Genomic DNA, 19138 nt, shown 5'->3' with positions numbered 1-19138 from the left:
CTCTAGACCCCAAATCAATTCTCATCTCGCATTTCTTGGGAGAAGCAGTAGCAGCCACTAGAGCCATAAGGGGATAAAAATCGTCTTTCTTTCCTCCTCATTTCCCTGATCTCCAGCTAAATAGCTGCCCACTCTCTCCCTCCTTCTTCTCCTGTCCTCCCCCCACCATATCTGTAATGGTGGAGCTGTGTTTTGCAGCCATTTTATAGCCCTTTTGATTTAAGGTTAGTCTACATGTGAGAAATGACCAATTTATATCAGTGTAATTCTAGCAGCATAGGTATGCTGGTAACATTCCTTATGTGCCTACTCTGACTCTGCAAGAAGAGGCCTTTTTTCTCTCTGCTATTTTCTTTGCACTGTCCCTCCTCCTTTACTCCTGTGTAACTTTGACAGTGACATAAGCTATCATAGAGGAGAAAAATGCAACTCCAACCCCACATTCTTACTCTGGAATCAGCATGTCCATATGGGGAGCGTTACCTGTCTAATTATACCACCAGATCTCTGTTGGGAATTTTTCCTGCGTAGACAAGTCTTAGGTCTTCTTGGCAGATTGTCTTCCAGCCAAGGAAGAAAATTATGCCTTCCTGCCAAAATGTCAGATGAGAATATCTGACACTTTGGAATGGGCAGGACTTTTACTTGCCCAATCTCTGGATTAGAAGCCATTTCTCACGGTTCCTTTTTTAGAATTGCTTTTAAATTCTCCAGCAGCTCAAAGTATCACACCCTCAAAACTGATGTTAATTAAAAAAGCAGGGAGAGGCAGCCTATAGCCAGGATGCAGAGAAGGCTGGTCCCAAGCTCAACAGCTGTCTGGATTCACTGAAAGCAGCAGGATACTGAGCATCCAGGTTTTTTTCTTTCTAACCAGGGAATGTTTGATTCTAGAAGGAAAAACTTAGAGGGTTCCCTATGTAGAGATCATTTTACTTAACAAATGTGGGGAATCTTTCAGCTTTGCCAGCTCCTCCCTGTAGGAAGGTATGTCTACAAGCCTCTAGTTTCTACCCTTGGGAAAGGGAGGAGTTGGGGTGGCCACATAAGCTGCCTGGCCTGATTTTAATGCCTCCTTCAGTAAACTAGGCCAGGGCAGAGCAGTGGTCTTTTAGGAATCCCAGATGCCTGGAGGTAAATCAGCTTTTAATTCAGGGTAGATTTCTATTCGGAAGTGACCTTTCCCAGCTGCAGACTCCGGGCTTTGCCAAGGTCTCTCCACTGGTCTTGGCTCTCCCATTCCTACTGGGTGCAACCTCTATTGCCCTTTAGTATGCGGAGGCAATAGCTCCAGCAGCACGGGAAGCAGAGGGCTGGGTCCATTCGGGCAGATTCCCAAGAGGGTGGAAGAAGAGGGGATGGGGATGTCATGCCCTTCCATCACTCACATCCCACATGGTTGGCATGTCTGGGATCGAGCCTGATTGGGTGCTTGGGTCTGGACCTGACAAATGGCTACGAGCACCAGCAAACATGTGGTTGTCATCGCGGAGATGGAAATTGGTGATTCAGGGTTCAGTGACCTGTCTCATTAGGGTCACTCCTGCCTGCTCCTTTCATCATGTGTGCCTGATTGGGCAGGCTGTCACTCAGCCAGGGCAAACAAGCATGTGGAGAGGGAATGCTGTATCCTGGTTACAAGAGGGGAGCTGGGAGCCAGAGTGACTGAACTTGCTGCTTAAATCTTCCCATTCATGTGCTGCGTAGCCTTTGCCAGGAGGATTCTCTTCGCTGTGCCTCAGCTTGCCTCTGGGTGAAAAGCAGGAGAGGGATAAAAGGCTCAACACCAGCCATAAAATAGGAACTGTAGGTCTAACTGGAAGCATAACCACTCAGCAGCTTCCCTCTGCTGATCTCAAAGCACCTTGGTCTGACCACATCCCTGGCTGTATGGTGAGGCACGGGGTGATAAAGAGGCACCACAAAGGGTTGCCTCTGTAGATCCCTCTGTGATGTTCCCCTAGTGATCCCTAGTGGGGTGATACAAAGATGCAGGATCAGGAACAGCCCAATGATTTAAAATAAAATCGTATTTCAGACCATATTTCTCTCCTACCTTTTTGTTCATTCACAAGATTTCCTTTATTGTTGTCTGCTTATGCACAAGCCCATACCACAAGTCCACCTAAAAATGCCCACAAATAAAACTGAAGGAAAATTAAAATCCTTGCCGCCTGCAAAAGAACTCATCAAAGCCACTGGTGGAAAAAATTGGCTTTCAAGACTTTTGCTTTACTTTCTGCACCCTGTGCACTATTCACCTTCTCCCCACAAAGGAACAGACCCACTACCTTTCACAGGTCATTGCTCCATGGGGCCAGAGCAGGCTGGTCCTGGTGCCAACAGCTAAGCTRTAAGAAAGGAGCATGCCGGGGAGCCACAGGCTCCAAGGCTTGGTACTGCCAGCCCAGCTGTTGCATGTTTCAATTCCCTGCATTTGTAACCACTAAACTTCTTGTTTTGTTTTGTTTTCCCTTTTCTTTTCTTGAAAACATCCATTATCACCTCTCCAAGGAGTTCTCCTCCACTTGCACCACAACCACTGTTGGCACCGTCACCTCTCGGGTGACCAGGAATGGGGATGCCRTCATGGAGAAGGACTTACTCAATCATGAGGACTTGGCAGGAGACCGGGGCATGATAGATGATCTCTTTGATGAGACCTACCATGAGAAGGAGGGCCCCAAACCCCCCGTGAGATATGTCTGGAGGAATATCATCCTCATGAGCCTGCTGCATTTGGGGGGCATATTGGGGTTGATGCTGATACCTTATGCAAAGATCCAGACCTTGGCATGGGGTAAGTACCTACTTCCACTTGTTTCTTGGCATCTGCAAGCCTAGTTGTTGGGTTTTTCTTTCCTCCAGGCCCTGAGACTCAAGGAGGAGAAAGAAGGAAATGGAGGTCTTCCGTTAGAAGAAACTGCTCAGCCAGCTTGACAGCAAGGGGTGGGAGGGCTTGCTAGTGCCTACTGTAAGGTCACGAAGGGGAAAGATTCGTCAGGAGACTACCTGACTACTTAAAGAGCAGATTTGATGCACAGGCATTAGATGAGATGTGGGGGATCTTTCCTCCTGTTTTACCCATCCTTGCTGACTCACAGGGGTCCTCTGCTTAGCAGGCTGTTACTATGGGAGGTGGGAGAAGTGGGGACAGTTTTACGGGCCCAATTTTCTGGAACATTTGGTCCTCCCAGGAACAGTTCTGATGTTGAGTGAAGAGAATTTTTAAGACTTGCAATAACTGTGGCCTGCAAGGCTTCCTGCTGGGGAAGAAGCCCACACTTAAAAATGCAGCCACTTCTGGGATAAAGCACAGAAAATGTTTGATGGAGCACAGTGATGATCCCAAAAAGTCAGAAAAAGGATGCTAATAAGAGCATCTTCAGGGTTGGCTAGGGAGGCAAAATAYAGGACATTATTTGGAGCGAGGCTACTGCCTCAAGATAACAACCATTGCTGTTATTTCCAAGGGAGGATGTATACCCTGCAGGGACTCCATGTGTTTGTGAGGGGAGAGAGGCAAAATACAATTGTGCTGAAGGTAAAAGGCAAGAATTAAATCCGAAGCTCAGTCTTTTATCATTCTTCCAAAAGCACAGATTAGCCCCCATCATCCTGAATTAAGTCTGACAACTTTCAAAAAGTAAATAAATAAAAGCAGCAGCAGCAGCAGCAAAAGAAAAAAAAAAAAGCTTAAGTGGCTCTCCAGGCAGCGAATTCCAATGGAAAGCACAACCAAGCAGAAGGTAGCTAGGCGAAGCTCCCCTTTCTTAGAGACTTTTCCCTGGGTAGGAACCAAACTTCTCCTTTGACTGTTTGAAAGGCAGCTGGGACCAGGGCCCGAGCTGCTGGGGGGGCTGCACTTCCCATGAGGTTTTGTGTGGCCCCTTGGGAGATCTGAGCAGCTAAACTGTTCCCAATGGGAAGCTCTAGAGACTGCATCCAGCTCCTGCCTGTTTGTGAGACGGGCCATGCTGAAACAAAAAGTGCCAGTCACATTTGAGACCTGCTGGCACCGCGGCAACACTCTTGGTTTCAGTGTGCTCCTTCAAAATGCTCAGCTGGTAGCTGGAAGCAGCCATAAAGCCCTGGGGAACGTCTGGCAGGAACAGCCTGGCCAAGCAGGCTGCAGACAGGCCCTGGAGAGGTCCACCTGGAGTCTCATGCTCTTTCTTCCTGCCCTGGCCAGATGGGCTCCTGGGTCTATCACATTCTCCAAGTCTGTGCTCCCAACGGCATTGAGCTGGGAGCTGGGAGCATCGCAGCTGGAGCAGGAAGGGGATGCCTCCCTGCGTAGCTGGACTGAGTCTCTCCCTCTCTGGCCATCCAAGTCTCTCACAGGCAAAGGCTTGGAGGATGAGCATCACTCAAGATTACAGGACTGAGTCAAAGGCTGGCTACAGCATCTGAAGAAACAGGCACAGACATGTTCTCTGTGCAGCCAGCRCGGCTTGTCAGGGGGCCATTATGAAAGAAACTTTGCTGGCCCTTTCCCCTGTGAAAAACTGATAGGCTCCAAGGATGCACTGTGCTTATTTTCCCTGGGTCTGGCAGGGCTGGGCAGAACATGCAGCCTCAGCACATCCTTGGAGGAGCGTTTCACGACTCCCAATCCTGCTCTGTGTGGCAGGAAGTCTTGTCCCTGGGCTCTGTGCTGCCAGGTGGGCGCTGCTGTCTCATGCACCTTGCTGACACCTTGGGTCATCCAATCCCAAGCCAAATATCCTCAGGACTTTGGGGCAAGGAGGGACAAGGTGAATTGGGCTCCTCAGTTTTTGGTTCAGGCTGGTGAGATGTGCCATGATTTCCACATCAGGCCAACCCTTCTCTCTTGAGCTCCCCTGAAATACTTAAGCTGATTTGAGCATCTTGATTCAGCAAGGTTAATGCTATTTTGCATTCTGCTAAGCCCCATCTTACCATCAAAATGGTCTCTGAGGCAGTGTCTTTACAATCACATGCTTGTTCAGGGTGTCCGTGGGGCATCCCATGGCAGTTTTGTAGGAATCTGTCCTGTTTTCTTGACTCCAATCCCTCCTGCTACCCCAGCTCAATGAACTCCAATGTTAGGAGCCAGGTGCTGGTCCTGCCACTGTGAGGCACTGTGTGATTCCTCGGTGGCTTCTGGAGTGATGAATGCTCTGGGAACTGGGAACAGGAGAAGGGCATGGAGTTTGGTGGAGCTGCACTGTTTTGGACTGGCTAAAGATCCATCCTATGTTAACAGAACTGGAATAGCTCCAGAGGGCTCCCCATCTTGGATCACAGCACTTGTCGTGCGAAAGGACCACCTTGTTTTGCACTCAGCAGCCCAAACAGCCCCCATTAGTCCATTCTCCTTGAGTGTGGACTGGAGCTGGGATACTCTGAGGCTCCACAGGTCTGGCTTCTCAGCAGGGCTCCCTGCTCTTTCTTGTATTTCCCCTTTCTCAGATCAAACCTTTCTCTGGGATATAGAGGGCCTCTGTGACTGTGTTGTCTCAGTGACTTGCTGTTATCTTCCCAGCAAGGAGAGGATTACAGTTCCCATTTTATACACAAGAACAGGGCAGTACAGAGATTTGTACTGTTCCCAGTGGTACACCATGGGTTCTTGGTAGAGCAGCTCTCCCAGTGCTAGGCTGGGAGCTGCCCTTCATTTTCACATCATCCCTTCCTTAGGTTATGTACATATAATATAAAATCAACATGGCCCTGTGTGTTCTCTGTAGTGATGCTATGGGCAGCTGTGCTGCCTGGTAGATGATCTATCTACTATATTTTTATAAGCAGCAGTCCCTGCTTTCACCCTCCTCATTCCGGGTGCCGTCTTCTTGGTATTCCGGTCTCTCTGAAACCAGTTATATTGGTGACTGTGTCCTCTTTTGTTTTCATTTCTCTGTGTGCTAATTCCTCTTTGTCTCTCAAGCTCTCCAGCCCTGCCTTCATCATTGTTTGCTGTTCTCGTTGCTGTGTGCATTGTATCCCCTGATCTCTTTCTGGTACAGAGCTTCCCAGAACGAGCTGGGTTTGTTGATCAGGTGAGATCTCACCGTAGCAAGAATGCTCCGAGCCCTTCTACACTATTGATCTCTAGCCAGCTTCTCTCTTATTTACTGTCTTCCCCGCTGCACTTGACAAAATTTTGCCCTTACTGATCATGGGAAGATTTCATGTCATTTGCCAAAAGGCACAGAGTCCAAAAGGGCAGAATGCAAAGGTGATTGACAGTGTCTTCTCTCACTGCTCTGATCCTCCCCAGAAACATGATTTGCAGGCTGTCTTCCTGGCCCTCAGGTGTAGCAGACTGACTTATTTGTATTAACCCTTGTCATCCTGGCCAACAGTGACTATAAAACAGTGATAGTTTCTCTTGGCTTCATGGTCTGACACTACCCCAGCTCCCTGCAATGCCAGCAGTGGGAGAAACGGGTTGATACTATTTTTTTGTTGCTGCTGTATCATCTTTGGACCAAAAAGAACCTTGCTGGATAGTTTAGGTAACTCTGACAGTGTAAAAATTGCAGCCAATAATGGATAAAACAATTGTACTACTCCTAGGGATGTGTCCAGCCAATATTTACAGAAGTCCCTTGTTACTTTCCCATCAAGGCTTCTACTGGCAACACCTCTCCACTTAGTATCATCTGCAGACTTAATTAGCAGACTGCACACTTCTCTTCTGAGTGCTGAGAGGAAGTTACGATTTTGCCAGACAGGGAAGTTAGGACTTAGCATCATTAACTCCAATTGCTCCTTCTAAACACCGTTCCCCTTCTTATGCAGCCTGCATACATTTCCTTACTCTTGCCATCTTTCTCCTCAAAATAGTAGTTGTCTTGCTATCCTTAGGACCCACCCAGCTAGTAGGGACTGGGAGGCAAGGAGGGAACAGACTAGAGCTGTAGTTTTCCCTTCTGCTGAGCAGAAGTCTGTTGGACACCTGCTGGAGCCGGGACACCTTTCCATACAACCATTCTCAGTGTTGGCTGCAGGTGACAAACCCTTCAGCACATTCCTGGCTTCCCTTCATAACTGGAGGTCTGAATCCATGTCCCAAAGACGTAAAGGGCAGTGAATCATGTAGGCATGACTGAATCTGAATTGTTTTGGGTTTCATTTCTGGAGCACTGAGTGTGTATTACTGCCAGTAGTCATAGTTCTTTGTATTCCAGTTGAGTGGGTCACTGGCAACATCACCTGTGAGTTGACAATCTTTTATCTAGAGCTCCTTGGATACTTCACAGCCAAGATCATGTCATAGTGTGGAATGTGGCTTTGAAACTTCAGCTGGTGGCACTGGTGGAGTGCCTAAGTCCTCCAGTTTGAGGTAGATTCACAAGGGAGCTATGATAACCAGCACTACTTTATCTCACCTTCTCCATCCTCTTTCCAATTTCGTTCCTAGCGTATGATCTTGAAGGAGTTTTTCTCATTTCTTCCCTGTGCAATGCTCCTTCTCTGCCTAAGCTATGATCATCATTGTGTCTTTTTGTGCAGATGAGTCCTCTGAATCATTAAAGGTGCTTGATTTTTCTGTTTTCTGCCAGGCTTTTCAATCTTACTGTTGATATCCTGTTCCTGCTGTCTTGCTGTCACTATCACTGTCACAGCAACTCTTAGGTATGGCTGATGGAGCCAGTAGCCCCAAGGGTTTAGGTTTCTGCAGGGCTGGGTACCATGTATGCTCAGATTGAGACTCAGCTCCTTTCCCACACAATGTGTCTCCTCCTTAGATAAAAAACAGCTGTGGCATCAAGCAAGAGGCAAGGCAGCATGAGATTACAGTTAGAGAGTTGTGGCCACAGTGGCTTTGGATGATGGCCATGACTGTTTTATACCAGGGCACCCAAAATAAATGGTTACCCTTCCAAATTTTTAACAAAGGTTTTAACTCAAGGCTACCCAGAGCAAGGACTAAGTTTTCAGGTTTCTGGGTCTGCTGGTGTCCCCACCATGTCTCTTTTGTGATTCCTTGTGCTTGCTGCTATGTCTTCAAAAAAATAACCCAGCCAGGGAGAGAAGTCTGAACTCACTGCACTCACCTAACCTGGCATTTACTTTCCAGTGCCATTAAAGATGATGAATGATTGCATAGTTTAATTAGCTCTCCCCAGCACACTATTAGCTCACATCTACTGGCCCCACCTTGGAGACCCTAGCTCTTTTTCCCAGCAAGTTGCCCCCTACGTCCTTGATTCAAAGTCCATTGTGATCTGCCATTGTTTTCTATGGACTCCCTGTCTGGTGTTTCTTACAGCATCCATACAGGTTGGGGTTTAAACCCAGATCCCTGGATCTTCCTCCCAGCTCTGCCATAAGTTGCTGTCATCCTTAGAAATTTATTTCACCAACAGCAGTGTGCACAGTTGGTATAAAGCTGCTCAGAGCTTTTATGACCTATGATTTTCTGGGTATAGCATCTTATGTCCAGGGGAGAATGGTGGTGTGTCATGCTCCTACCACTAATAGGAAGTGTCTGAAATGTCCAGGAGTGGATTGGTTTGCTATTGCAGTGGTTGAGGCCAGAGAGGTTCTGCAAATCAGAGTCAAATGTTAGGTGCTTTCTCAAGGGTTTTTTCTTCTCTATGAATCTGTGTAGATAGAGACTGATTTAAAATAAGTCTTAAAATCTAAAACCAACAGCAAACTTGTCAAGAGCTAGCTTATAATCTTCAAGTCAGCATCACTGGGCTTGGGAAAACCTTCAAGGTGTCCTTCATAAATATTTCCCTGTCAATAAGCCAAAGGTAGACATGAAGCAAACACCCTGCTCCAGCATCCCTCCCCTCTCCCCTTCCAGGTTTGGCCAGCTTTGTGAGCTTTGCTGCAAAAGCCAGATCTTGCTGCATTTACTTTTATTTTCGTCGCTTCTCATGTCCCATAAATCAGTTATGGCCAGTGACCTCTTGGCTCCTCTGAGAGACTGCAGAGGCCTTGGGAGACATGAGAAAGAGATGTGCTGGCCAGAGGCTTGCCCTGGATTCAGCAGCAGATGGGGAAGTCAAAGGAGAAGAGGAAGACAGGAAGTCATGGTCAGATCAGCAGACAGGGAAGGTGGCTGTTATACAGGGGATGAGAGTGAGGAGGGTTCATGCAAGTTTAAGGGGCCAGAAGAGGATGTTAAATCCACTGAGACTGGCTTTTAGCTGATATGAGATTAGGCTTGGAATGCAGAAAAACAAAAAAGAGGTGATACACTGAAGGAAGAGGGAGCAGGAGATGATAGGAAATAAAGCCTGGATTGTTTTGAATGAAAGAACAGGGCAACAGTGCCCTGCACATGTCTCAAATCTCTGATTCCAGACAAGTTTCTGGCAGAATATCTATTTTCTGCATTCGAGATAAGCTTGATTAGACCCATTTGGTGGGATTAAGTGGTATTGTCAAGCGTACTAGAGATTCCTATCCATATTTTCCTTACCCCAGAGGACTGAAGGGTAATCAGTTGTCATGTGTGCCTTTCCCTCTCAATGTCTGAGCTTGCAGGGGAGAGCAACTGTTGAACATCCTCCATCTTTCTGCCAAGCTTCTTGCCCTTCCTTTCTGGCAAAAGAGTTACTTTTCAGATCCAATTCTCTTCTGATCGCCAGCCTCCTAATGTAATGCTGCTATGACCATACTGGAGATTTCTCTCCATTTTAGCTCTAGGGCCAGATGCTGGAACCTAGGTGAAGCACCAAAGGCACTAGGATGGCATGCAGGAACACAAAGACCAGGGGAGACATAAACACATGATCCAGGGGGAGAGGGATGTGTTTTTCACTTGCTGCCGGAGGGGTGAGGAATTCCTCCTGGCCTGTGTGAAAAGGGAGCACATGAAGCAGCCTCGAGGCTCATCCGGACCCAGCAGCAAGTGACTCTGCCCTGGCCATGACTTGCAATGAATTATTGACCTTGGAGTTTCCTTCTGCTGCAGAAGTTGAACATAGAAGGGAATCAGAAAGAGGTTGGGAATGGGAGGCTCTGGGCAGTTTTGAGTCTGTGATGTGACTGAAGGCCAGGGTTGGTAAATTAGACCTTTCTCTGGTCAGCTTCTGCTCAGAAAGAGAACAGACAAGAAGCCTAACCCTGGGATTGAACTGTCACCCTTAATAACTGTAAAACCATCTACTGCCTCTAGGTGAAAAGAATGCAAAAGAGACTTATTGAGGTGTAGTGAGATAGGAAAGCAAGACCCTCCATCAATGGGGCTAGGAGGAATGGTGGGGAAGCTGTGCTTTGGTGGGGCTGTTAACGTAGAGACCTGGTAGAGCTGTTAACATAGAGCAGTGTAGAAGCAGTGGCTCTATACAATTTTAAGCATCCTCCACCATGTCAGATAACAGTACACTGAAGGATTGACCCCTGTGACGAATCTTGTAAGGGAGAATTTCCTCCTTTGGTCACAGATGAGGAGCTGAAGTGATTTGCCCCACGTAGCCTGGGAAGCCTGTGGTAAGTTTGGAGTCCTGAGACTCTGTGGTGACACCCTGATGGGCCCTTCTGCCTCCCAGGCCAGGCCTGCCTGACAGTCACAGAGAGGGTAAATGCCTTGCAGTGGAGTAAGGGCACTCTCATGTTGATTTTACTGCCCCAATCTAGGCCCTCCACAAGTTCCTGTTTTGCCTGTACAGCTTTGGGGGAAGGCCTGCCTTTGTGTTGAACTTGCCTGAAACTTTACCACAGGCTGCCTTGCTCTAACTGCCCCAACACTTTCTTTTCCTATTCAGCCGCTCTCTGTTTCCTGGTGAGTGCTGTGGGGATAACAGCTGGATCTCACCGCCTCTGGAGCCATCGGTCCTACAAAGCCACACTGCCCCTGCGGATCTTCTTGACCTTTGCAAACTCCATGGCCTTCCAGGTAAGAACCTTCATCATGTGTTGCCAGTCCTCAGAAGGAAGTACTCCTCTGAATCCATGTCTCTGGTACAGGGCACAAGCTGAAGATAGATTTCTCTCACCTGCTATCTCTTGTTAAGCAACAACCTACCCTTTCCACCTGACACTCTGGTGCTGGAGTCTGTCTCACTGTCTTCACCTTGTCCCTTCAGAGGGTGACTCTGGCACAAAGCTTCCTAACAAGGTGGGGGGAGGACTTCTGGCCAAGATCGGGGTAGGAAAGCTCTCCAAAGCAGGAATGTACCCTTCCCTCGAGGTGTGGTCTCCCCAAGCTTGTTCTTGGGTCCTGTGAAGGACGTGTGGAAGTGCCAAGTGCTCTCCTGTTGTTCGAGTTGCCTCACCCTCCCCTCACTGCACTGGTAATAAGGGGGGAAGCGTCTGCACAGCCTAGGAAGCCAGGCTGTAGAAATTGCTGCCGCAGAAGGACCAAGAACTTGTTGAGATTATGCATTTAGGGCATGCTTCTGTGGCTAGTAAGAATGATGATGCCTAATAACCATGTTGTTAGATCCTGCCACTAGCTTCCAGAGAGTCATCCCAGGACAATGCTGTTTCAAGGAGAGAAGGGTTGGGCCCATTCAGAGTGGCCCAAGTGACTGCAGGCAGCTGGTAAGCACCTCAGGATATTGCCTAACCACTCGAGAGAGCACTTCATGGTTCATGAAGCAAACAAACCAGGAAGTCCTTAGAGACTGTAGAAAGTAGCAGAAATGGCCCTTTAGAAGAAAGTACAATGAAAACCCAAATCAGATTGGTACAGAGAAATCATGGTGATCTCTCACGTTTGCTGCTGTGAGCTCTGTCCTCCAACTATACTCAAAAGGGCTTTGTACAGGCTTGCTAATGTGCTAGGAAGTGCTCAGGAGTGTGGCAGGGTGGAGCACTTTCTGCTAGAAGAAGGTGCACAGAAAGGAGTCAGTGCTGTGCCCTTAAGTGATTTTTCAGCTGAGTTGGGGAGAAGAGTAAAGCCCAAGAGGACCAGGTATTTCAGAGACATCATCTCTCTCTCCCCACTGTGTAGCCCTAGAGGATGTCATTTCATTGTCACGAAATCAGAAGAGGGTGGGGATGTATTTCCAGGCATGGAAAATTTTCTGAAACACTAATCACTTTCCTATTCCCTGTTAGTACCAAACCAGAGTGTTTCATAAGGAATAGGAAGGACCACGCTGCTGATTCCAGCTACTGGTCGAGTGCTCAGCAAGGGAACAGGATGGTTTGCTGTGTATTGGCCAGTCCTACACAAAGACTGTCTTTTGCAGGGTTATAGGGCAGAGGGTGAAAGAATTTGCTGAGCTATTGCTGTAGGGGATAGGGATAGACAAAGATGTGAGACAGAGAGATATTTCAGCTTCAATAGTGACTAATCCAAAGTTTTACTGAAAATTCAGTATGATGCCCCATGGAATTTTTTTTAAATAGTTATTTTCAATGAGATCAAAAGAAGGTTTATTTTGAATATCAAAAGAAGGTTTATTTTGAATTTACCTCATTCCCATTAGTAGCAGCCACTCTAAAATCAGGCTGGTAACTTTTAAAGCCAGAGAATACCATAAATTATCTTACCTGTGGTGCTCCAGAGAATGCCTGCTGGCTGCTGAAGCAGCGACCAGTGACTTGTTATTTCAGAGCATTCAGCAGTTCTGCCCTGTGTCAGCTCCTCTGCCTACAAGACCATGCAGCTGCAGCACAGCAGAAGCTCCTCTGGTTGTACCCTGTAGTTGGAAACTCCTGACAAAGGAGGAGTTTTCCTCAGCTTTGCAGGCTAGTCTCATAAAGCCATGATTTTCAGACAAGGTTGCRGTTAGAGGTGGCCGTAAACTAAGATCTGTAGAATTTCTGTGTGCTTAAGTTTGGGTCAAGATCCCAACTTACCAGCTTTGAAACCACTGATTTGTGAGTGTTTAGGCACAGGTTGTGATGGATGAGGTGCTACCATTCTCCAGCTGGTATCCAGCCAGTATGTGGTCTCTTTCCAAATTTGTGCCTCCTACTTCCAGTGAAAGGATTCCAGGAGACAAAGGCGGCATCCCCAGATGGGCAAACCCAAGCCATCTGTCAGATTTCAGGCTGGGATTTCTCAAGTTACTTTGTGCTGTATGGGGTCTGGGATGTGAAAAAGACTTAGGATCACAGGCGAAACGTTTCCAGTATGGGCACTGACTGTGCTTCTCTGCTTAATGGATGGGGAAGACTGCTGGGCCACCCTCTTCTGGGGGATGCTGAGTGACCAAGCTGTGGCTAACATCAGTGGGGGCTGGTGATACTTGGACGTGCTCAGGGTTGGGCTAGAAGGAAGGAAGGCAACAATTCCCAGTATTTGGATATAAGCGAGAGATGAATCCTGGCCCATGTCTGTCACTGTCTCATTGCATGGCCCATGCAATCATTTCCTCTCAGTTGAAGGACGAGTGTCTGGTGGCTGTGGCACCTGAGAACGAGTCAGGAGGAGTTGTGTCTCTGCCACAGGCTCCCTGTGTGGACATGGACAAGTCACTTAATCCTTGAAGGCATAAGATAGAGATAATTATGCTGCTTCCCTACCTTCTAAGTGCTTTGAGGAAAAGCCCTGTATACTTACGAGATTAAGGAGCCTCTCGTGGAATGCAGGAAATAAGAAAGTGCTTGGATCTCTCCATTTCCTGTGTTCTAGCACAGTGTAATACATGGCTTTTAGCACATTGAAATCTTGGTATAAAGGAATGAGTATAGGCAATTAATTTAGAAGTGATTCTTAAAACTGGCCAAAACAATCATTTCTTAATACAAATGATGAAAAATTTGTCATTTTCCAAACTGAATTGATTTTGCAGCTTGAACTGAACTCTTTAGGGGGTGGAAGGGTGGGTTATTTTTTGATAATTGTCATTGAAATGGTGTGTTTATTCTATTTCTAAAGAGGGACCTTCACTTTTTTTAAGACTATTTGATTTCTAAGAAAAAAAGTTAAAAGAAATCTCACCCCCAGTTAAACAGTTCCATCTGATTTGGCAATACCTGGGAAAGTAAGGCAGGTTGACCCGTGGCAAATGTCAATGCAGAGGGAAGGGGCAGATTGGTCAATCTCAGCTGGCATAGAGACAGGGGACAAGTGACCCAACCAGAGCCGAGTGTGTGAGGGAGGAGACACAGTCTGGCCAATTAGGGCTGGCTATTGCAGGGGGTGGGGGAACAGTCAGAGCCTGTGATGCTTTAGAGGTTGTGTAGACCAAAGCTTAAAATTAATTTAAAAAAGAGAGAAAGGAATGCTCACAAAAAAGCAGCTTTTGAAGAAAAACAAAATGGTTGAGCAAAGAAGGTCCAACCTCTGTTTAAAAAGCCAAAAAAACCCAAATCCTGAAGAGAGTTGAAATGGCTGATATGAGTTAAGGTCATGGGATTTAGGTGTTTTAACTGTTTCAGGCTCTTTTGTTAATTGAAAGAGAGCAATTCACCCTAGCCCTGACTCTCTGCTCCTGTTGCCTTGCAGAATGACATCTATGAGTGGGTCCGAGACCACCGTGTCCACCACAAGTTCTCCGAGACAGATGCGGATCCTCACAATGCCAAGCGGGGCTTTTTCTTCTCCCACATTGGCTGGCTGCTGGTGCGCAAGCACCCTGATGTCATCGAGAAGGGCCAGAAACTCGACCTGAGCGACATCAGGGCTGACAAAGTGGTGATGTTCCAACGGAGGTGAGCAGTGGGGGGCGCCCCAGGGCAGAGCTGGTGTGGGATGGAGCGGGGACCCTGCAAATGGGCTGAGGAGCCCAGACACCTCTGAGGGAGGAGAGTCTGGCATGAAGGGGACTGAGGGCGTCTCATGAGAAATGTTGCACCTGCAGCCCGTCCGAGGCTTTGCCATGGGATGAACCCACCTCTCCAGTAGAAAGCGTTTAGGAACTAGTGCTACCACCTAAAAACCACATGACTTTTTCACCCAGCTATCCTGTACCATCTTGTCTGCGGTAAGCTGAGCTTTCTGCTGCCAAACACCTTCATATCTGCCTGCACATGTCCAGCCTGCCACTTTGGCTGGTTATGAGCCAGCCCGCGGGGTGCCTCCAGGCCATTCCTTGGAGATGTTATGGCAACAGCCTTCCAGACTGTTCCTCTGCCCCTCTTGCATCAATCTCCTGGAAGCAGTGTGGTGAAATAGGAGCTGAAAATAGGGCAGAAGAGAGGCAGTCACTGAGAAGGACAGTCTTGATTTATTGATGCCTCTTGTGTGGGGTGTCTCTAAGCTGTCAGAGCTGCTAGCCAGGAGAAACCACTGTGCTCAGGGACAGAACTGGGATTTTGGCTGCATGAACCTGAGCCATGATGGCTTGTCACTTACCCTGTGCCTACTACCATGGGCTCGTGGTTGAGTAAAGCCTTAAGATCCTCCTGCATGCAGCTGATCCATAGCCCTGTTACCAGGGCTGTGGGGATGGGAGGCTGAACTTGTGTAGTAACTGTCCTCATTCTGAAGGTCCCTAGCTCAGTCCCAAATGAACCAGGCAAAGTTTATGGCTCTCCTCTGTTTTGTACCCTGGATTTTTCTGGCAGCTCATCAGAGTGGTTCGGCACCCTCCACTCCCATCTTTACAGTATGAGAGGCCCCACATGTCCAGTTGCATGATGGGGAAAAGTGTCCCTTGCTTGCACTTGTTGGAAGGATATATGGTATACAGGACCAAGTCTGCAAGAAGGAGTTGCAACCTTGGGCCAGAGCTGTGGAGTGAACCTTCCATGGGACTCCACAGTGTGGGAATGCCTTTTTGGGACCCAATGGAGCTGAGAAGCAAATGGCAAATCAGGCCAACAGCAGCAGCTGGTGTCTGGACTCATGGTGAAAGGGATATTGCATTGTGCATATGTGAGATTGGGGCAGGGAAAGCAGGAGTTCAGTCTGCCTTCTGCCCAGTGATAAGACATGGGAGTCTCCAAGAAGTGCTTCTGTGCATCCAGGGCAAAAGATGCAGGGGGTGAGGGATGAAGTATTTGTATACTTGGTTTTCTCTGTATGACTCAGGTGAGCATGAATCCTCCAAAGGGAGGATTAAACCAGCTCCTCCTGCCTTGCCTCTGTCACTAAACTGTCTCCTTCTGGTCCCTTCCTTTCCAGGTACTACAAGCCCTCGATAGTGCTGCTGTGCTTCACTATGCCTACTGTAGTGCCCTGGTACTTCTGGGAGGAATCTCTCATCATCAGCTTCTTCATTCCAGCCATCCTGCGCTATGTCCTAGGGCTCAATGCCACCTGGTTAGTGAACAGCGCTGCTCACATGTTTGGCAACCGGCCATATGATCAGAACATCAACCCACGAGAGAACACCCTGGTCAGCCTGGGAGCCCTAGGTAAGTTCAGCGTCTGTGTCTTTCCCTGCCTGCAGATTGCAGAGTGAGGATTGACCCTGTCCACCCTTGGGGCTGCAACTGCTTCTGGGGTGGAGCAGAGAAAGCTGCTCCGTGGGGCTGGCCTGCCTGGTAGGGAGGAAAGAGACCATGTCTGCTAAGGAGGCTGGTGGCTGGAGGGGGTAGGTATATATAGAAATAAGAGAGGCCAACTTCTTAGTGTGGCTTAGACATCATTGATCTGTCAAGGGCAAATCATATTCAGCCAAACTATACTACTTACTATATACAAAAGCCTGGCCCAGGAAAACACAAGAGTTAACACCTCACGTGTTCCTACAAGATGGATTGGCCTTATGAATCCAGGTGTTCCCAATTCCCCCTGCACCTCTCCCATCCAGCCCAGCAGCATTTTGGGGATGTTTCCCAGGCTGGCTTTTGAGTACATAAGGGCAGTGGGGTTATCAACTCGCACCAGCCTCTCTCCAGGCTGGAAAGGACTCTGCTACACTTAGCACCTCCTTATCTCAACAGCAATATTTTATTTACCTTGCTGCAAGGTCTGTCTGCCCCATTCACCAGACTGAATATCTTGCGCTGCAATCCCTGCTTATCTGTCTTAGATTTATCATCTTGAAAACCAGTGGGTGCACATTTGAACATGTTCTCAGGAGCAGCTGGTGATTTTGGGGTTCTTGAGTGTGAGACAAGCCAGATCTCTTGTATTTCCCCAGAAATGCCGAGGAGCTATCCCCAAGGTTAGCCTGGCCATCTGAAGGTTAGCATTTGCCCTGACCTGTTCTTCCAAGCCCAGATCCTCAGCTGGTTTGCATCACAGAAGCACTCTGTACCTCACTGGGACTGCGCTGCTTTCCACCACTGAAGGATCTGCTCCTGGATTTTTTCCACTTAGTGGAAGTCCATCTTCATTACTCCCATCTGGAGATGCCCTTTGGATTTTGGCATTAGGACTGTCTGTGTTACAGGAGTATGGAGTGGCCTCTCCTGGCTTGTCACAGACTCACTCCAGGTCTAGCTGGTAGCTCAACTCATACCGATAGCCTGTTTCAGACATGGTGCTTTGGGCCCAGTGAAAGGGGGCCTAACCAAGAGCTCTGCAACATCTTCTCCCTGGTTTTGTTTTGCAGGAGAAGGCTTCCACAACTACCACCACACCTTCCCCTACGACTACTCCACCAGTGAGTTTGGCTGGCACTTCAACTTTACAACAGCCTTCATTGACCTCATGTGCCTCCTGGGGCTGGCCAGCGATCGCAAGAAGGTCTCCAAGGAAGTCATCCTGGCTCGGAAAATGCGGACTGGAGATGGAAGTCACAAGAGTGGCTGAGTTCCTGCTCCCCTCCACACACACATCCACACCTCTCCTTCCTCCTTTTTTCTCCCTTTCTCCCTTCCTGACCCCTCTGAACACGCTGGACAGAGATTTAATGTTCTGTTTACTAACTACTGAATAATGCTACCAGTTTGCTTAAGATAATGATAATGAGTTTTAACCCCCTCCCACACTGTATTTTACATGATGTATTTAAAACCTAGAACTCTGCCTTTATAACGCAAGGCCACCCTTTTCCCTCCTCTCTTTTTCCTTTTTGTTTTTTTTCTCTTTCTCTCTAGCCCCTCTATTCCCTCTTTCTCTTTACTTTTGTACCTGTCTCTCCTTGGCAGAGGAGCTGGTAGAAAGTAGCCTAGAGTATCCCCATTGCAGCCGGCTAAATAATATGGAGTTAAGGGAAGTCTGTACCAGCCAGCTGAAGAGTTGAACCAAAGTGAGTGGTTCTCTTTCCCCCACCGACCCCCAGAAACTCCCCCCTCTCCTTCCTCTGTCCCTCTTCCTTTGTCAAGGGCTGCTGACACTTGGCATCACTAACCTGCTTTCTCTGGGAAAAGCAGCCCCGTCCCCTCCCCTTGCCCTCAGAAAGAGAGAGCATGAAGTTGTCTCTCCCCCTTGCACCTCACAGTGGTGGGCCTCTCTGGCTCACGCAGGAGGAGGCCAGGCCAGGAGAAGCTGGGGAGATGAGAGCCCCAAAAGTCTCTGGAGAGCTCCAGGCAGGTCCGTCAGTCAGCCACAGGGTATGGTGGCAGCTGACAGCACTGGAGGCAGGGAGCATCCATGGCCTTATTACCTCCTTGGTCTAGCATCACAACTTCCCTCCCGTCACCAGCCTGCTGCACCTTGGGGCTACGGCTGCCTGCAGAGACTGGACGCAGCACCGGGCAGTGGACTCCACGTGTCCCTTTGGAAAGCTGCAGAGAGAAGGGCTGCACCGGGAGACGGAGGGCTGTGCCACCCAATGCTGCGGGACTGGCCCGGCCTGGGTGGTTTTGTTCAGTTGCCATCAAGATTTTGCCAGCAAAAGGGACTTTGCCAAAACGGAGAGAGGGAGAAGGATGTAAACCAAAGCTCCACCATTGTGTTAAGCTGCTTGACATGCTGGAAGAACAGGGTGCCCACTGGGCGGCAAGCAGATGTCCTCGTGTCCAGGTGTGTCCTGTGGACTCCCTGGTACCGAGCAGAGAGCATGGAGGGGCAGCTGGTGCCACCTCCGAGTGGTTCAGTAGCAAGGGACAGCCTAGAAACACAGCAAGGAGGTGAGGGTATCTCAGAGGGTTGAGGGAATTGGTCTCTCTGTCCACACAGGCTCCACTCTGTCAATTAACAAGTGCCTGCCAAAAAACGACATGGAGCCAGGTGGCACCGAGAGTTTGAGGCAATCAAGGCCTCCTGGGCAAGACGCCGGTCCCAGCATGTGCCACCTCTGTAATGAGATGGGACCAAACCAAGAGAGGAGTTGGGAATGAGTTGTTTTCCTGCCTGTGGTCTACTGAGGTGGTTTGCAATCAGCTTTCTCCACTCCTCTGAAAGGCTCCGGAGAGAGCGTGAGAGCAGGGAGGGGGAGGGAGAGAGCGGCTCCTTGTCAGGCCCTTAACTTGCCTC

The 19138-nt window shown here is 48.5% G+C and overlaps 1 protein-coding gene across 1 annotated transcript; it reads left to right on the top strand.

Annotated features, from left to right (window-relative positions):
- The first annotated feature begins 2518 nt into the window (after positions 1–2518).
- Positions 2519–17792, top strand: SCD (stearoyl-CoA desaturase). Its single transcript, XM_026068729.1, has 5 exons — positions 2519–2800; positions 10695–10825; positions 14333–14538; positions 15953–16185; positions 17331–17792. Exons 1-5 carry the CDS (start codon positions 2590–2592, stop codon positions 17528–17530), a joined length of 981 nt encoding a protein of 326 aa, XP_025924514.1. The 5' UTR covers positions 2519–2589; the 3' UTR covers positions 17531–17792.
- The last annotated feature ends 1346 nt before the right edge of the window (positions 17793–19138 follow it).

The sequence above is a fragment of the Apteryx rowi genome, unplaced genomic scaffold (genome assembly GCF_003343035.1).
Source record: "Apteryx rowi isolate R43461 unplaced genomic scaffold, aptRow1 scaffold_279, whole genome shotgun sequence".
Classification (NCBI taxonomy): Eukaryota; Metazoa; Chordata; class Aves; order Apterygiformes; family Apterygidae; genus Apteryx; species Apteryx rowi.
The sequence above is the reverse complement of the archived record's forward strand: the minus strand, read 5'-3'. Positions and strand labels throughout refer to the sequence as shown.

Coding starts and splice junctions, on each gene's coding strand:
- SCD (XM_026068729.1), top strand. CDS start 2,590: ATGGAGAAGGACTTACTCAATCATGAGGACTTGGCAGGAGACCGGGGC. Junction 10,826..14,332: donor CAAACTCCATGGCCTTCCAG/GTAAGAACCTTC, acceptor GTTGCCTTGCAG/AATGACATCTATGAGTGGGT. Junction 14,539..15,952: donor GTGGTGATGTTCCAACGGAG/GTGAGCAGTGGG, acceptor CTTCCTTTCCAG/GTACTACAAGCCCTCGATAG.